Here is a 19,209-nt window from a genome sequence, read left to right on the forward strand (position 1 = left end):
TTCCTGTATAAAGAACTCTCCTATAAGCATACCCAAACTCTAACTACAAATATAGTTCTACTGTTTATTAACAGGTTTCTACATTTCTTTTCAATATGCAGAATTTCTGAAATTCCAGTGCAGGCAGATTTGGAACTGTCCATACCTTCTTTCTTCTCCAGGGCTCCCAATGCAGCCCTGATAGTTCATAAGACAGAATGAACTTTGAGGTGCATACTCAAGTCTTGCAGATTCAATATTAACATATACTTTCTGCCCATATTTTCTAGGGAGAAAAGCAGTACATTCTTTTTTAAACAAAAGTATGGAAATGGGAAGCTAGACAGAGTTTAAGAAACATAAAAGTAATAAGAGAGCGAGGACATATTATACAGCATGTGGGTAAGTTCCAAAAGGTGCCTTAGAAAAGCTGTACTCAAAGCCCAGGTTTCATGCTGTGTATGGCAACGGTACAGTGGGTACACACTACAGCAGGCCTACCCACAGACACACGCCCAGAGTATTACTGAAGTTTGAGAGACATGTGAGCATATTAAAGGATAAAAGGTAACTGAACTGCTATTCTGTTTTTAAAAGTACATTAGCCAAGATGTACAAAAACACTGATATTTTTCTTTTGAAAATTGTAACTGTTGAGGTTCTGGAACCTACCTGAAACCTTGATTTTTCAAAGGTCGTGTTCATTTCTGAACTCATCTTTATTGAAGATGAATGGAATCAAGACAGCAAATAGTATTATTTTACTTTAAGTATGGATATTAATAGAATTTGATCCTAAAATTACACAACTGGAATCTATTTGACATTTCCAAGCCTCCAGCACTTCTCTAAACAAAATCTCATGGTAGGCTTTGGCTTCTAATACCACATCATCTTTCCGCATACTTTTACAATTTAGTTTGGTTTCACGGTTCATGAGGAAAATAATGACATTTTTACCGTCATTGCTCTTAGTGAAGATCATTAGAAATGTCCCAAATAAACTTTGTTGATGTTAAAGAATAGGCAAAGGGGCTGAGACGTTAGTCATTTTTGCTACACTGAAGTTTACACAACGAAGATTTACTGAAAACAGCATGTGAAACAAGCAGCAAGGGTGCCAGCAGGAGGGAGAGGACGACTAAAAATCAATAACTAATATGTAATATTCTGAAAAGTGCTTCATGACTTGGAAGGATAAGGAGACAGGTCCATGTTATATGGACTTGGCTTCTGCAGAAGAAGTAAGGTGTCCTCGAGCTACCTCCTCTGTAGGTCTCTGTAGCTTATAAATCAACTCCCTCACATCAGTTTCTGCTTATGATTCCCTGAGGTATTGGTGCAAATGGGACCAGCAAAACTGAAATTCCCTTCCCTACTTGCCCTTCCCAGTTCAGACCACTTCCCTGGAGGCAACCTGCACACACGCAATTATACAGCCACTACTGCATCAGCAGCTGGGGAAATGGCAAGGACAAAAGCCTCTTTAAGTATTTACTACTAAGGGAAATGTGTTTTGCTATTACATCCCAAGCCTTAGTCCAGCAAGACTTCGTAAAACAACATGCCAGCAGTTTCAACCAAAATATCAACAAAAATTTCATCACTGACTGGCTTTCATAAAAGACACCGTGTGAAACACCAAACTAACAAAAACCCTCTTCAATAACAATATATCCACTGATTGGAGTTTTAGTACAGCACAATAGCCATTGACTTGCAACAGGAGAAACAATATGTATAAATGCAAATAAAGCCTACATACACTCTAACTTTTCACCTGGCTGCTAAAACACTTTCCTTCTCGAGGCATCAGAAACACACAAAGCAAAAGGAATTCCTAGTTTAACTAGTTTACTTCTCTCCCATTGTCTCACTTCTCTCTCTGTCATTTCCAAGACCTTTTTCCACATACATTTCTGTATTTGTGGAACCCTTTTTTACCCAGTTTTTCATATAGTTCATTTATTCTTCCTTCAAAACCTCTCTGTGATTCTCTTACTTCGCAACACCCACATAAAACACCTTTGTAGCTCCACAGAGCACTTGCCTCACTACACACCCTTTCCATTCATTTCCTCTTCTGGACATCTGCTAGTTTCTCCTTGCCACTGTCTACCCCTTCTGTGCCTGATATCTTAAGGAAAGGAGATGAATGCAATCACATCAGTGCTTCTGCATACACATGCAGGGTGGGTTTACCCTTGTTCTCACCTTTTCTCATGCCTTCTCCCTTCCAACATTTGAAGCCATTAGCCATTTTCAAACGACTTTCACAAATGTGTGTGTGATATGTTTCAAGGATAAATAAGTTCATACATGTTTTGTGATCATGCATGCAGCTAATAAAACTGGGAGCCTCTTGATGAGCCACTATGAGAACCCACATTGTGAGCCTGCACCTTATTAGACATCACATATTCCACTGAGATGAAGACTTCTAAATACATTATTCACAGGGAAAAAACTTACAACTGGTGCTTACTTTTTTTTTTAAAAAAAACATTAAAGTCAATCAACTTCAAGACCATAATGTATAGGAAATAAGGTTTCCCTAACACCAGACATGACAGAGCTACTGTTCTTTTCATGGTTTTTTAAATTGTTGTTTGAGTTAAATAATAAAGTGACTCTGAAAAATGAATTTGGTTATAAATACGTAATGCAGGCTGTAACACACATGCATGTACATATACACTTTCATGAATTGAGACCTAACTAAAATCTTTAGCACTACCAGCATTTTTCAGAATGAAAACCAAATCATATTATCTAACATTAAAAAAATAAGCCACCCTGAAGGATTGGTAGAGAAGCCAGCTACATCAATATAGCACAGCTAATTCCCTCACAGAATTAAGAAATAATATAATTCAACAGCTATTTATACTCACAACTGGTGTTTGCACATGAAGCAAAATCCTTCCCAAACAATTAAAAAATATGTGTGTTGTGAAGGAGATGCATACATTTGGTATTTCTACATTATCAACATTTTCAGTCTCATATGCTTTAGCCTTCTGATCTGTTGTCTTCACATAACATTTGGTTAGGGGAAAAATCATATATAGAAATAACTATTTCACTTTAAAAGATGCAATTTGGACAAATACAGACTGTTGTTAGTAAAAACATTGCCCCCAAATAAAAAATAATCTTATTTCACCACTGGCTGTAGTACTGAGCTGTTTTGTAACAACAGACATTATGAGGGGTTTAAAACAAATACCATACTTATTTTAGCACCCTATGAAGTTAAAACATCCTCAGACCAGTTCGATTAAACATAATAGTCCAAATTCTTTCAAAGTGAGAGGTAACTAAATTGGTGATATAACTCAGTATTTAAAGGCAACACATTAAGCTCAAATAAAAATTTGACTGTACAGTATTGTTGCATATATATATTTGTTCCTAATCCATCTAATACTCATAGCTTTAGGCTTTCATGAAACAAACACTTTATTTGTATTTCTAATGGAAATGCTTTGTGTAGAATGAGGGAGGAATGCAGTAAAATTCACACTGCATAAAGGAATTCTTTAAATGAGTGCTCTGTTAAACATTTACAGCTGTTCCAGTAGCACAATACGGTTAAGTACCGTAGCATTCTTAGGCAGCACTTACTGACAGGTTTGGCTACCATTCAAACAAGCATAAAGGGGAATGCATAAAGGAAATGTAAGATTCACAGGTTTAAGACTGAAAATCAATTGACAGAAAGTGCATTATTTGTGTGGTGAGTAAAGAATTGCTAAACTCTTTGGTTTCTTTTTGTTTGGGTTTCCATTTGTTTTCCTCCACCATCTTGTGTGCAAACCAGATCTACCCTGCCAGAAGAAGCAATAACCAACCACAGCTAACAGGCCTGTATGAAGTCTCTTATAAAGGAGACTCTAAACCAGTAACACTTTTTGTGAGGAAGAAGTTATGGGCTTGCAAACACTCAAGCCTAATTTTCCCAGTGAATGCTCCTCTTTACTTAAAACTACAAAATAGCCACACTATAAACATCACCAAGGCTCATTCACAGAAAACAATGAGACAAAGAAATCCAGCTCAACACATTTTACCTACAGTGGAAGAAAATGTATGCATTGTGTATGTCACCATGGTGAAAAGGGATCCATTTTTGAGCGGGGAATGCGTTCTGCTACCACAGTGCTTTCATACAAAGCAGGCTTAAAGGGTGCACTGAAGCTGAACACCTAGAATTGTTCATACATAAACAAAGGGTGTTTACATCACCGCAGGCTGCACTTCTCTGTAGACAACAGAGCATCACTAAAAAAAGTTTACACAGCCCACAGTGAGGCTTGGAGCTCCCGTTCTGCTGTCCAGACTTAACCACTGAAGCATTCAAATGCTTCAGACACAGATTTGAGCCCAACTTAATATGATTTATGTATACATATAAGTGCTTCGCTGGATATTAGCACATTTAAGTCCCTGCCAAAATGTCTTGTCCACCTAGGGGTAGAAGTCAAAGAATTAAAACCCACCACTCTGTGAACGCTGCTAAAGGCAGACCGAGACTTGCCAGAAAGGCCTTTTACTCTGAAATTTTACATTTTGTTACTACTGTCAGCAATTGAACCCATATCTTTTATACGACCAGCAATTTCTATTTACAGTTGGGCTATTTGTTCATCTCCTTGTTCCATTTGGTTCATGTATCATGTATCCAGACAGCAGTGGTAAATTAATCAGACTGGTGCACATTTGTCAGCCTGCTAGCTTTTCTCTGGCCACAGCACTGAAAGTCTTGAACACAAAAATCTATCTCCACAAGATCTCTTTGCTCATACTACCTAGACTTCAGTGTAATCTGCAGCAGCAGTTTCAGTTTTGTATTTCCAAAAGGGGGATATTGCTAGGTTGAAAAACAAGGGACACAGGAGAGTCACTGTGAAAGACATATTGAATCACTGCCCACACAGATGGCTGAGTTAAACAGTACACTAAAAAAACCCAGTGTTCCCTGACAAATCTTAATTCACGACCATTAAAATCTGTGACCCAGCAACAGATGCAAAATGTTGTAGTAGTTACCTCAAAGGAAGTTGACTATATTTGCTTAAATTCTTAATTGAATAATAAACTACTGCATTATCTTAGCTGTGTCTTTAATGAAGACTCAATTAAAGCCCTAAGAACAACCATCCTTTCCTTACTCCCAGTCTTTAAGCCACATTTATAGTTTATGCAGTTTGCTACTATTTGATGCTGCACAAGTTTTATGGTATGAGGAGTCCCTGCTTCAGATAACATGGCCCAAGAACCAGAGTGTAGGCAAGAAGCCCAGAGGCACAACTAAGAAGTTTTTCTTGCTTAGTGCAGTCAGCAGGAAATACAGATTTCCAGGGTGTTCGGTTGGCAACAGAAATGCAGGTGAATGAAGACAATGTATCAAACCAAGGGCAACCAGCAAAAGCAAGGGATGCAGCCAAGCTGTGGGCTGGTAGAGCAAAGAGACAAGATGGGAAGAGACAGAGGCCATGCAACTGCCACCAAATGTCACCCCTGGTCAGTTTCCCTCAGGATGCTTCCTCTTCCACACAGCGCAGTACAGTTTTTTCCAGTTAAGGCTATAGTAATGAACTGTACCTGTTAAAACTAGCTGTCCATGAAAGAAAAACATATGATGTACAGTGGGACTTGCAGGGGGAAAATGGGGTGCTTAAAAGACGCTTTTGTTTCCAAGGCTGCCTTCACTTTGCAGCTGCCACTGACTCCTTAGGAGACAAATTCAACACTCAATGTGCCAACTTCTGATGAAAATACAAGCTCTTGTCTGTCTGTCAGATGGTTTGTTAAGGTGTAGGAGAAAAAGTAGTGGATTAATCTAAGCACCCTTCACCCAGGACTTCATCACAATTTAAGTAGTACAACCAACAGGTAATATCAAATTAATAGGAAAGGAATGAGGTGCGAGCACAGTCTAAGAGCTGGCTGTCTCTTAGAGAGAAAGTTAGTTATAAGTATTGTTCAATGCTCTAAACTTGGACCTAAGAAGAATTTTCTGGGATCCCTGTAATATCATTGCTTTTCGGTTCATATCTGCCTCTGGACAAAAAGTAGGAAGCATCACTGGTGTCACTGAAGATTCAAGTAACATGGCAAAATCTTAATGTAATTTTGTTAAGGATGAAAAAAGTAGTTTGATTCTCAAAATCCTCTGTGAGATCATGGTGCTTTTAGAGCAAGAAAGCCATGGATGGACGGTGTATATTTAATTCAGAAATCTCAGAGAGACAGTGAACACTGACACAGTCACGCAAAGCAGCACTTTCACAAAGTGGTTTTCCGGTGGACTGTAAATGTGTGCTGTAAGAACAAAATATGACCTGGGATTAACAGAAATGTCTAATTTCAATTTTTATTAAGTGTGCAGATACTACTGGACATACTATTGTAAAGAAAAAAAAAAAAACTTTTATGAGGTTAGAGATAGCTTTGTGCCACAAAACTGCAATGCATTCTTGTTATGGATCCTCAGTAGTGAACTCATAACAGTAATCCTAATTTAATCATACATTTTAAAAAAAAAATCTCTCTTATACCTTATGTTTACCTTGAGAGGCATAAAACTTCTTGCTCAATTTTTATTTTTAGATCAGCTGCACACAGGTTTCAATTATGTTTTTTCCTTCATTTATTCTAATGGTTTCCTTTAACAATTCAGTTTATTTTCCTTTCAACTATGGTTTTTTGATTGTCAGCTTTCCAGTTTTCCTAAATCTTTGATTAACTATTTCATATTTTTGAAGACTGAATTAAAAAAAAAAATATACAAACATAAACATAAATATAAATATGGAGATCTGTATTCATTATATTTGCCACTAGGCTTCCAGGCTGTAGCATTCTTCATGGTCAGGAGTACAAAGCAGGGAGTTTTCCTTGCTTGACCAGAGTGCTGCTTAACAGTATTTATCTCCCTCCTGATTTGATACCAAACAATAAATTTGCATAATACGAGTTTCTGAAACTTTAAATGCAAGATTGTGTGTTAACTGTAATTGAAAAGAAACATTGAAAAATCCATTTATCAGAACTGCTGTACATAATCTCAGCAAAGAAAACATATTGCACAGAAATCACTGAGGCTTCCTCGCCAGGGTGGAGTGTTTCAGCCCTATAAAAGGCAGGAGAATTTCCAGGAATCTGACACATCAGAGGAGGATTCAGAAAGACAGCATATATTACTATTCCAAAGAATGTACCTCTCATGAATTACAAGAATAAAGATTGAAAACAACACCAATGATCTAACAGGAAGCCTAGAACGCCTGGATGACTGTATATATTATTCTCTAATTCTTGAGAAGTGTCACTGGAGATATTTAGATTCCAAGTTGCTTTGAATATGAGATAAGTAGTTTGTTGCTATAGCCTGAAGTGTGGTTTTCCATCACCTAAGAGCTAAGTTAATTGTCAACTGGAAATGCACCAGGCTTTAACAAGTGTCTCTCATAGTTTTTCAAAAAAGCACCAATCTCATCAGCAGATTGGTTTGGAAAAATCTGAAGATTAAGGAAAGAGCATAAAATAAAACATTATCAAGCTAAAACATTTTTTTTAAGTCTTCTGGAAGAGAAGATTGATTTTATGGACTGAGAAAGTTAAAACACAAAGTTAAAATTAGTCTAAAAAGTTTAAGGACATAATCTATTAATGTGTTGACAGTTTCTTTTACAGGATGTTATTGGAGAGCTATTTCAATCTCCTCAAAATCACCAGCAAACCTCTTTTGAAAATGGCTAGAATTCTCTACCAACTTTTCTGGTTCCTAAATGAACCTAAACCAGAAGAATTTTAAAGTCTGGCAATAAAAGTTACCCTACTTTTCAGTAAAACTCAATCTCTGACATACATCTGGAAGCAGGACTGCTCCAGGCAGAGACCTGGAACAAAGAGCGTCCTTGGATTGGCCTTGCACAGTAGCACTGCAAGAGCCACAGGGAAGGTAATTCAGCACATCACAACTCTCACACTCCTTTTGATTACTGTGCCTAACAAGGTCCTTATAGATCGTGTCTTACAGAAACACCATAGAGTTCACCAGAGTAGCAAGTGAAGCAAAAGTCGTATGGATTCATCACAATTCCCTACACATAATAGCCACTTAATTGCATTTCTATGCAAGCTGGAGCTGTTTTTTACAGATGTGACCTGAAAAACACTGCATAGGGGCAAGCCAGTATGGCTCTTACAATGGGGTGGATGACTCTAACAGCCACTTTAATTCTCCTAATGGTTTGCTGTCCCCTCTGTCACACCGGACATGGAAGTGGCATTAGAAACCAACCAAAACACTAACAGCTGTGCAGAATAAAATTAAATCCCTGTTCCTGACTTTAAATAATTTATTTTTAAAATCTTTCTATCTACCCCTAGTGGCCCCAATAGCTGCTTAGAAGGAATACAATAAGCAGAATCTTATTGACCTCCAGATGTTTCTGCTTCCTGAGAAAAATGCCATCATTGGCCTACCTTCATCCTAACTTGGGGACTTCGCAAGAAGGAATAATAAATCTAACCAAAATACCCACACTCTCATAAATCAGAGAAGTCTTAAAATGTTACAGAAAACATTTGTCAAACCCAGGTGTTTAAGCTACGTGGATCTTTTAAAGATATTTCGCAGAAATCTGAATAAAATTAAAATATCACTTGCAGGAAGCTTAACTTGAGCACTAAAGAGAACATTGCTAAAATCAGGCTACTACCATGGCTGACCTAATTTTCAACTTCTTGGAACTCTTGTGTCTGACCAGCTATCATTTCAGATAAACACAAAAGTAATTTTGCATTTTACTGGGAGTAGAATTGATATGCATGCTTTTAGAAATTATTTAGAGATCTTCCCACACCAGCACTAAAACCTACTAGCAGAATTATCTCTGACAAATCCAACACAGCTGCCTTTATAAACATAAATTTATGAAGTGCTAATTCTCAACATGCTCCTGAGCTACAAACAAATTTTACAGACTGGATTTGTCATTTAACACTAAAAGTGCATAATTTGGGTGTGGTGCACAATACTAGAGTGACACATTAATGGTCCGATGCAGATGTTTCCTAGCATCAACAACTACTTTCTCACTGATGTTCAACTACTACATTCATACTAATATGCCAAAGCCACACTGTTTTTCAATGTGTTAAATGTATATGAATATATGAAAGTTTAAATCATAATTTCAGATTATTTTATGGAAAAAAAAATCTCAACTTTGTAACTCACAGTCTTTATCCTTTAGCCACAATTTCAATGAGAAAACAATCAAGGTTGTATCTAAATAGAAAGAAGTGGCAGACACTAATCTGCCTATGCAAAAGAACATGTTTTTTTGCTGTTCCTTCCATTTTAAAATGCAGAATGATATGCTGGTCTCTGCCAAAAATGATTTGCAGGGAGAAACAGTGAAGCCTACAGCTCTTCGGAGTAACAACAAAGGCTAGAGGAAGAGCTAAAAATGTATTCCAAATTTTTCAAGTCTCATTACTAAACTCTTTCCATGAGATCATATTGCTTCTCTGCACATCTAATGTTAAACGTCTAAGCAGATATTTTGGGGCCCAACTTCAAGTACACCAGTTTGAAACTTGGGGAAAAGTGAGGCAAAAAGAAGCAGTAGTGGTAGCTGCAGTCCAATGAATAAAATAAAAAGCTTGCAGTTCAGCTTAAGAAATGGAAAAAATTCATGCCTCACCTAAACCTTTCTTATTGAAATAATTTACAGGACAGAAGCCAGTTTTCTTCAGGAAAATGAAACACAGTAAAGCCCACAGCAGTAAATCCAAACAATTCTGTCGATCCAAACAAATCTTTGTGTAATTCTTAAAATCCAACAAGATCATATTGTGAACAAAACTCCAGCTGCTAGATACAAAATAAAATACACCTTTAAATCAAGATAAGTATTTTATTTTTTGCTGATAAAACTGCATTGTGATGCATTTTATAAAGACATACAGATAGACTAATTTTAACCATTTCAGGAGTTTCAATTATCATTTTAAATACCTGCATATTACTCTTGTTATCATCAGAAAAATGTCACTACAGATACAGTAAAGGAGAGCATTTATGTCCTGGTCCCACATACTTCATAGGTAATAGAAGTAAAAGTATAAACCAGTTCCAATTGCATCTACAGTTGCAGAGGTATTTCACTGAAATTTAAAAAACCTAAAATGTAACATGGATATGTAGGCACACACACACACACAGAGACTGGAAGTATATATTGGCATCTGTACAATGAATAGTCTCATCACAGTTTTGTGAATTTGATACTATCAGAGCAATTAATTTAAGTTATGCAGGTCAAAGTGTTGTTCTATATTAATATCAAAATACATATATAATCTAATTATGTCATCCTGTTGCTACATTGAAAATATTTCCAGATATGTGTCAGGTTGCAGTGCATTTAGAAGTATTGTACTGAAAAGCTATCTGAATTGCATGCTGACTTAAGAAAAAATTGCTACAAACATCCTCTCAGAATTTGTAAATGAATTCTGCTTCCATTTTAACGTCTACATTACATTTTGTAAAGAAGCAGGCCTTTGTGTGTGTGTGTGTGTGATCTGGTTACCTGTGACACATTTGGGAGATTTTACCTGTCCAACCAAGCCAGCAGACTTTTAGCTGCTCCAATCAGATCCACTACTGATGTTAGAAAATCATTCGGCAACTTGCGGCTGGTCCTTCCATCATAGTGGCCACTCCTCCTCCTCCCAGTGATGAAGTTCTGCAGATTTTTGGCAGATGCATTCAGTTTGTGAGAAAGGGTTTTTAGATTTTCTGTTTCCAAGCCATAGTTCTGCATTGGAAAAAAAGACAGAGAAAAGAAAGTTAGCTTTGCAGCTGAACATGAAGTGCCAAGAAAACCAAGACTGCTCTTCTGCTTCAAAACTTAACCATTCCTAATAATTAAGGTAGAAATACACCCACTCATTAGTTTTTAAAGGTATGGCATGTTCTGTTTCTAAAGTGCACAAAAATAGAACAAAAGAAGAGCAAAATTATGAGTGATCTTTCAGCTAGTTTTAAATGCAGTGAGAAAAATATCTCAAAATGAAGGAAAAAACCTAGTCTGGAAGACTGATCTTCAAAGCAGTGCTTCACTCTTAGTAAATCAGATACTTCTCTCAGTACAACTGCTGGTTAGAGATCACAGAATGTTAGGGATTGGAAGGGACCTCAAAAGATCATCTAGCCCAAACCCCCCATCGGAGCAGGAACACATAGATGAGGCTGAACAGGAAGGCGCCCAGGCAGGTTTTGAATGTCTTCAGAGAAAGAGACTCCACAACCTCCCTGGGCAGCCTGTTCCAGTGTTCTGGCACCATCAGTCAGTCCCTTGGGTCCATGCTCACACCAACTCCTAAAATCACATTAGGCAAGAGGGCTTGCAACTAGCAGAAGTACGCAGTAGGGACACAGTGTGAAAGGAAATTGCTTTTGTTGCTTTCAGTGAAGGAAGCATGCTCGCTACCTTATTTTTATTCTCATTGTCCGTAAAGATCTGCCACAGTCACAGACCAGAGAACACACTCTGCTCAATGTCTATGTTGCCATTTTAAAGTTAAGCCATAAATTTTGCTTCCATTTAAGAGTCAATCCCTTAAACTTAAATCACGTTCCTGAGCTGTGCAGCAGAGACACAAATAATTATGCAGAAATATTAACAAATAATACTTGAGAATCCTTCAAATATACAAATGTTGTTGAAACAGCACTGGAGAATGCCCTAATTTAATGTTCAATTACAATACAATATAGTACCATCAGTAATTTGTTATTTCTATAATAGATTTGTTTTCCTCACAAATGGAAAGAATAATAGAGTTATTTCAAAAGAGATCTTCTTTTCCCTTTGTAAAGGAATAAGCAATTGCATAGAACTGAGCTTATTATTCCTGTAGGGGAAAGATGGTACTTCCGAAGGTGCTCCTCACTTTAATAACATAACATGGTTTATAACATGGGTTATAACATGGGTTATAACATGGGTTATAACATGGGTTATAACCTGGGGTGCTCACGACTTTTTCAGTTGATGATAGAAAGGGCTACTTACTATCAAAGGTGGACCGTTTCCTACCACAAATGATGATGAAAAAGTAACATGAAGAAAGCCCCTCAGCTGCACACAGAAAAAATCTACTTCCTAACAACAACTGTTGTCCTCACTGGCTCTTGTCCCAGGCTCCTGCTTTAGTCACCATGCTAATCTGCCCCCAAGGAGAAGAGATGGGAGAAGAAATATATGTGCCTATGTTAATTTAAGACTGTTGAAGCTTATTTACCTTAGTCTTTTTTTCTATAGGAAATGGGGGAGGGGTGTGTGATTATTTACAGCAGTTGTCATGCTCCTAATCCAAACCATCTATTAAATGAACTTAATCTCTTCTTTAATTATACAGGGACTGCTGGAAGATTACACAGAATGAAGCCTGTGCCAGTGAGCCCCCAGCCCTCCCACAATGTCCACTCCCAAGCAAATGGGAGACAGATCACCACAGAAAGGAGAAACCTCAGCACACAGCTTGTCTGCTCTCTCAGGCCAACCCCTCTTTGTGCTTGTAAACCCAACAGACTTGATAAGGGAACCACCAAAATAACAACCATCTTTCTGCAGCAAAGGATGCTCTTTGGGACTTGACTTAAGGAGGGAAGTGACCATATGCTAAGGCTGCACTTTAAAAATCACGACTTCTGTGAACATTCATATTCTGAGCAAAGAAGGCTTTGCGGGCATATTTCTCAACTGCATGGTTTCTGCACAGGCGCCACCCTCTGCCACCGCATTCAATTAGACAAATTGTATGTTTGGGCAGTGACTTTTCCACCATGTAAACATTCTATAGCAATCATACAACAGATAGAGGTAGGTTATAAATAAAAAATTACAAGATGAAAACAATAAACGGGAATGAAAATGTAAAATGTACTTTGCAGCTAAACGGCTCATAACTAATAACTTATTAAATCAGTCCAAATTAAAAGAGCTAAACATCAGATAAAAATAAATTTGTTTTTTCTGCAGTTTTCTGTGGTTGCTGTGGCTGAGAGAGCACAATGGAGATTGCAGACTGGGTAGGAGTGAGTTGGAAAAAAACATCAGGTTTGTTCTTATTTCACCCTGCTTCTTGAGCATCTAGCTTATTTTGGCAAAATTAATGGGGGAAGTATCAAATGAAAGATATTCTGGATGAAATATAAGTCACACAAAATGTTTTATAGTTGAGTCAAACCAAAACCCCACCACAAGCAAGCCTCACGACACCCCCACAACATGGTGCTCACCTCCCCCCAACACAGGGGCATCAACCACAAACCTGGTTGGCCACAGGGTTCCCTTCTTTCTGACACACCGAAATGCTGAACTTCTTAATTGAGGGGGCTTTTACTAAGAAACTGAATGCAATTATCCAAATATTTGGCTCAGCTTCAAACCACATAAGGTAAATATGAGTTTCCTCAGCGGTCACCACACTGCACCTCCGAAACCCTCTCAGCCCCAGCACTGAGCTGCTATGAAGCCTCAGCAAAAACCTCATCCCTTGGCCCCAAAACTCGCTGTCCTTTATTAAGCTGGGGGTGAGCATGGGGAAGGAGCAATCCAGGCACCTGCTCATCTCCCAGCCAGGCTGCACTCAGGGCACACGGCTGGGGGAGACCACGCTGAGGCCTGGGTTGGATCCCAATGCTCCTCCACAACAATCTCAAATAATTTCACCTTTCTCTCCATCCCCCCCTCATCTGCTTAGATAGGCAGCAGCTGGATACCATCCTGCACTGCTGTGCTGTGCCACCACAGCAAGAACCCTGACAGGCAATGGAGCAGGCCTCCCGTCCCAGCAGCAAGCCAAGCACCAGCAAAAAGAAAACCTGCAATATTGAACACTTCAGACTGAGCAAAACAATTCTCAAAAATTTATTCTATGACAGCAAAATAGGGTGCATTTGTGTATATGCTTCTTTAGAAAATCGGCCCCTATAAAAGCATAGTGGGCTCTTGTTAACATTTCATGTGATCACCACTACAGACACTCTTTTTCAAATGTCTTTTTTCACTGTAAGATATGTGGAAAGGAAGAGACAAAATTAATGGATAGAAAGTCTATTTTCACACATACTCATCAAATGCCTGTGTTTTCCTTAACATAAAAAAGCCTTAGGGACAAATTTAATACCTAAGCTACATATAAAATTCGGTCTTGCATGAGGAATGGCAATGATTTTGGTAAAGCCTCCACATGGAATATGAGACAGACATAGCCATAAATGGAAAATACAGAGATAAATTTCAGGTAGAATATATTTTTGGGCAGCTGTCCTTATTGAAGTCTTCAAGCAGAAGGATCCTAAAACATCAACCAAGCTACCAAAATCCCCCCTTTATTTATCACTAATATTTCTGGCCCACATTAAAAATGAAGAGAGTTGTATGTTCCAAAATTGGAAAAAAGCTTACTCAAATAATAATTCCCACACTTTATATGCGATAATATACTATTAACAATATGGTTTTCTTAGAAATACACTGTGTTTATTTTCAAGCAATGTAAGGAGATAATTGCAGGCAAAGGAGAAAACTGTTTTCCCCTTCTCTGCATTTAGCCAGCACTGACACAAGTTACACTTTCATTAACCAAAATAAATTCACAGTCACTGAAAGAACCACAAAGATATCTCTGCATGCTTGTAGAGATTATGAGCAGCAAAGCAAGTCTATGCATCTGCTTTCATAACGAGAGGCCACAGAGCAAGAGTCTCTTCAGAGACACCCCACCTCAACAGAAATGGCTCTAATGGAGTCTATTCTGGCAATCACAAAACAAGAACTTGATGAAGCTAAGCTACACTGACTAATAGCTTGTCAGCAGGTGCTCAAACTAAAGGTGGTGGAAGCTATTAATAGACATTTTACCTGCTAATTACTTTTCTGTGGCTTCATATGACAGTGTGAGTGATGAATTATAGTTCTTTTCTTCACATGCTGACAAGCAGCAGCTCTAATCACCACTGATGAGTTTTGCCATTTTTTTCCCCTGTGTGTCTTGCAGCAGCACCACAATGTAGGAAGACAGTCTGGTAACCAAACTTTGGAATTAAAGTGAACCTTATTTGGATTATCTTGGTCAGTGTTCATTAGCTGATCATCCTCCCTTCCTTCCCACCTTCCTATGTTAAATTCACTTAATTCATGCTGGAAGGGAAGTGCACCTCACACTGCTAGCACAGGTTAAAAAGTAAAGAGTTCCTAACTCACACAGCACTATCTCTGCTGGCTCAGATAGGGTGTCTAGAGGCTGCTGAGACGTTTAGTTTAGAGCATTTTTATGCTGCTCATTACAAGTGCAAAGACGTCTCAGCTAATAAAAAAAGCTAAGTTCAGAAACCAGAAGAAGTCCAGGCCTAAACACATCACAAAATGCAACACAGACATAGCCATAGTCCTATTAACAAATCCAGAAATCCCTTAGAATAGATGTCTTGATCACAACTTTTATGCAACCATGTATTTATAGACTGAGTGCAGGACTTTTAGGTAAGAATACTATACGACTACTAAGAAATGGACTTAAGATAACCTCAGGCAAGCTTAATTCTGCTCCTCACTATTTTTTCAGTGCTTTCATGTTCCATACTAAATTCTTGAGCATCATTTCTATATGTAATACTTATTGGTTTTAAGCAAGCAACCCAGATCCAGTAAATTTCATAGAGTCCTCACTTCTCTGGAAGCCTGGGGAAGTTTTTAAATTAATAATAAAAACAGCATTACATGGCTACCATGGCACACAGCATCCATTTCAAAACCATGCCTCAAAATTTGGGACAGCCAAAAATTCACTGAGGAAAATCGCAACCTTTGTCTCCAAACTCTTTTTTTAAAAATGAACAAAATGCATCTGAACCTCATTCTCCAAAACACCTGGCTGAACACATCCCACAAAGTGTGAGGCAGAGAGCTTACCAGTCCAAAGTTGCGTGCAACTGAGAACACAGCTTGTCATCTGGAAGGTGTCTTATGTAACTTATACCTCATCAGATCTGCCTACAACATATTTCTAACGGCCCTTCTTCCAGCACCATGAAATGCCAAAATTTAGGTTCTCTCTACTTCAAATAGCACTGACATATGGGGTAATTTAGAAGTGAACAACACGTGATCCTTACACATCTGTTTCATTAACACAGAATAAGTAGATAAGGAGAAGAAGCCAGTTAGCTTAAATGACACTTATTTACTGCAATTATTAAGTATATACTGATTAAAGGGCAAATGGTTCCAAAGACTGTAAATATTTGTCCTAAATGTGTGTAGTCAGAAAAAAATCAGGTGCATGACACTTACAGCCCTGCAGAACCCAAGAAAGATTAATAATTATCATCATCACCCCCTTTCCTGAAAAATGCCCTTGTTTTCCCACAGCACAATCAAGCAACACATCAAAAAGCCAAGACCTGGTTATGCTTTGTAGCACTAATAGAGCAATTACGTAACTATTCTTCTTATTCAATCAGCAAATTCTGCAAGACTAAGTGCTCATTATTTCTTGTTTATGTTCTTTTGCATGTAATTTTGTCCCTAGCCAGCCAAGTCCTCTTATTTCTCCAGAATTCAAAGTTACAGTTACATATCCAGTTACATGCATTTCACAAAGTCTTAAACAGCCAATCAGTAGTTTTGAATTTAAAAATAAATAAAGGAAGTAGATTGTTATTAATACACTACCTCTTTAAAATGTTTTACAGCCCTTTTTATCCAGCCTGCCTTTAAATTGGTGGGTTGGATCTTCAAAGGTCCCTTCCAGCCCAAACCATCCTATGATTCTATGAATCAGGGCATGTATTTCACACTTGCCCAAAACTCCAAACAGCCCAAAGAAAAAAGCAACTAAGAAAAGCATCTAGGATCCATAAATGATTCTTTAGCCGAGTGGGAGAAAGAACGTTCACCCTTTGCATACAGACATATTTACTGCCTTTGGCATATCCCTGGGTTTACTGCAACTCTGTATAAAAAATCTACTAACAACAATAACAAACATTTTCAACGTGATCTATATGAGCTATCAGAACACCTTTAAATCCTTAGCTTTATTCATCTGGTGATAGACTTCAGGATTTCCTTCTTGGCAGATAAGCTGTCTTAGGCTGAAGACAGGAAGGTAGATGATATATAAGCAGAACTTTAACTTTGAAAGGGCAATAGTAAAGAGGGTAAGTAATTTTTCTGCTATGAGCATGCAGAATATTAACAATAAATTCCAACTTCAGTACATGCAAATCTCCGTTCTGAAATGAAGTCTTCCTCATTTAGCCCTATGATGATTAATTCTAATATTCACTATTACTGACAAAAGTAGTTTTAAGATCTGACTAGTAATAAGGGCAAAGGAAAGGATTTCTGCATGAGAAATAGCAAGAAGATGAAATTAAGATAAAAGGCATAATTCTTAAGAGGAATTGAATCACTCATGGGTAAAGTAGGCCTATTTTTTACATTCATTTGCATATAAATGTTTTGTGTTAGTGGTAAATGATAAGTAATTTCATGCTGTTAGTGCACACCAATGTTTTCTCTGCCAAATAATAATGCTATTTCATCTGTCGAAATCTTCTAGCTTTACAGATTCAAATACAGAGTATGTAAAAAATTCCTGTGCAGCCATTGCCAATTTAAGTAACTAGCATGACACTAGTACTGAAACCAGTATGCTGTACAAAGCAACTGTTTTGCTGTGGTTTTTTTAAACAAACTCTATGCTATACAAATGCACATTCCTTGAAGAAGTATTTTGCAAATTCACAGGGACTTTACAAAGTTATCTGTTTAAAGAAAATTAAAGCTACTTGTGAAGTTTCATAAATACTATCTTCCCAGAACAAAATATTTCTCACTTTAAAGTCTCCTTCTAAAAAATATTTCACATTTTAAAAACTGAACAAAACTAATTTAATCTTCATTCAAACTAAATGTACAAGATATTTTGGAGAAGTAAAGCAAAAAAAATCCTCATGCATTGTAGCGATAAGAAGAAATCTTTGGCTGTGTAGCCTCCAATCTTTGTATTCTTCAGAGAGCAACACCGGGCAGCATTTTCTGGAAAATATATGATACCAAGGAGACATAAAATTTAGAGTCCATGGACACCCAATAAAATATGGTCATCCCTAGTTCTGATAAATGAAACACGATCTCCTGACAAACAGAAGATAGAAAAAGTATTACAGGCATTTCTTTGCTTTCTGCAGCACAGGAGCTACAAGACTTCCAGATGCACTCCAAACCTGAAGACTGATACAGTGATTTGACGGCATAATGTAAGTAACCTGTTCTTCAGTGTGCATTCCTCTTTTTATAAGTATCACCTCTGCCTATCCTCAATTTACTTTCTCTTGGTATTGTTTGTTCACCTCCAGTTCTTAAAGCAACCAGAAAAATAAGGGTCATCACATTTTATGTGTGGATGAAGGTCTGCTACACTGTTTGTTTACTGATTAAATGTAAAACAGTCTTAGACTAGCTTCACTGCCATATACATACTGAAAAAGATCAGGCTGAGGCTGCATCTGCGTGATAATTCTAAGTAATGAACAAATGTATCTTTTATGTATTACCTGGAGTGGCCCAGAGAAAAAAAATACCATGGTAGCTAACTCAATACAATTTCTGTTGTATCTCTAGAGCTGGACATGCAGTTTCTTAGTTGACCATTTTTCAACCAGCTTTGAGATGCCAATTATTTTTTTAGATTTTGTCACTACGAATAAACATGTATACATCAAACATGGATCTACTACCTGTTAGTGGCACCAGTGTGATCTTGGTTTCATGTCCCAGTTTGAAATGAAAGTCTTGCTGGAACAGAACATCTCTACAGGCTTATCTCCATCATGACGTTTCCCCAAGGACTGATCAAAACCCATGCAACAATGAAATACCATCACAGATCTCACTACTTCTTCCTTTTAAGCATGAAGAACATTTCATTTATCTTGCCTTTTCTGACACATGGATTTTATAAAACATTAAGCTGCACAGAGTCAAGACAACCTATTGAATGTGCTCCCACCTTCACAGACTGAAGGAGAGAGTGAAGAAATGAACCATGTTAGTTACATCGCCCGCTCTCTCCTGGAGCACATTCAGCTTCAGTGATGGTGTGTGATATGTATGCCTCCACCTTTAT

At 37.7% G+C, this 19,209-nt stretch overlaps 1 protein-coding gene across 6 annotated transcripts in view; it reads right to left on the bottom strand.

Annotated features, from left to right (window-relative positions):
* The window catches only part of CNKSR2 (connector enhancer of kinase suppressor of Ras 2), a 218,212-nt gene that overhangs the window by 159,517 nt on the left and 39,486 nt on the right, over nt 1-19,209 (bottom strand). For all 6 annotated transcript variants that reach the window (XM_065071354.1, XM_065071347.1, XM_065071335.1 and 3 more), the window contains exon 3: nt 10,618-10,820. In XM_065071354.1, the coding sequence (XP_064927426.1) occupies nt 10,618-10,820 (203 nt within the window). The remainder of the gene's footprint in view (nt 1-10,617; nt 10,821-19,209) is intronic.

The sequence above is a fragment of the Columba livia genome, chromosome 1 (genome assembly GCF_036013475.1).
Source record: "Columba livia isolate bColLiv1 breed racing homer chromosome 1, bColLiv1.pat.W.v2, whole genome shotgun sequence".
Taxonomy (NCBI): Eukaryota; Metazoa; Chordata; class Aves; order Columbiformes; family Columbidae; genus Columba; species Columba livia.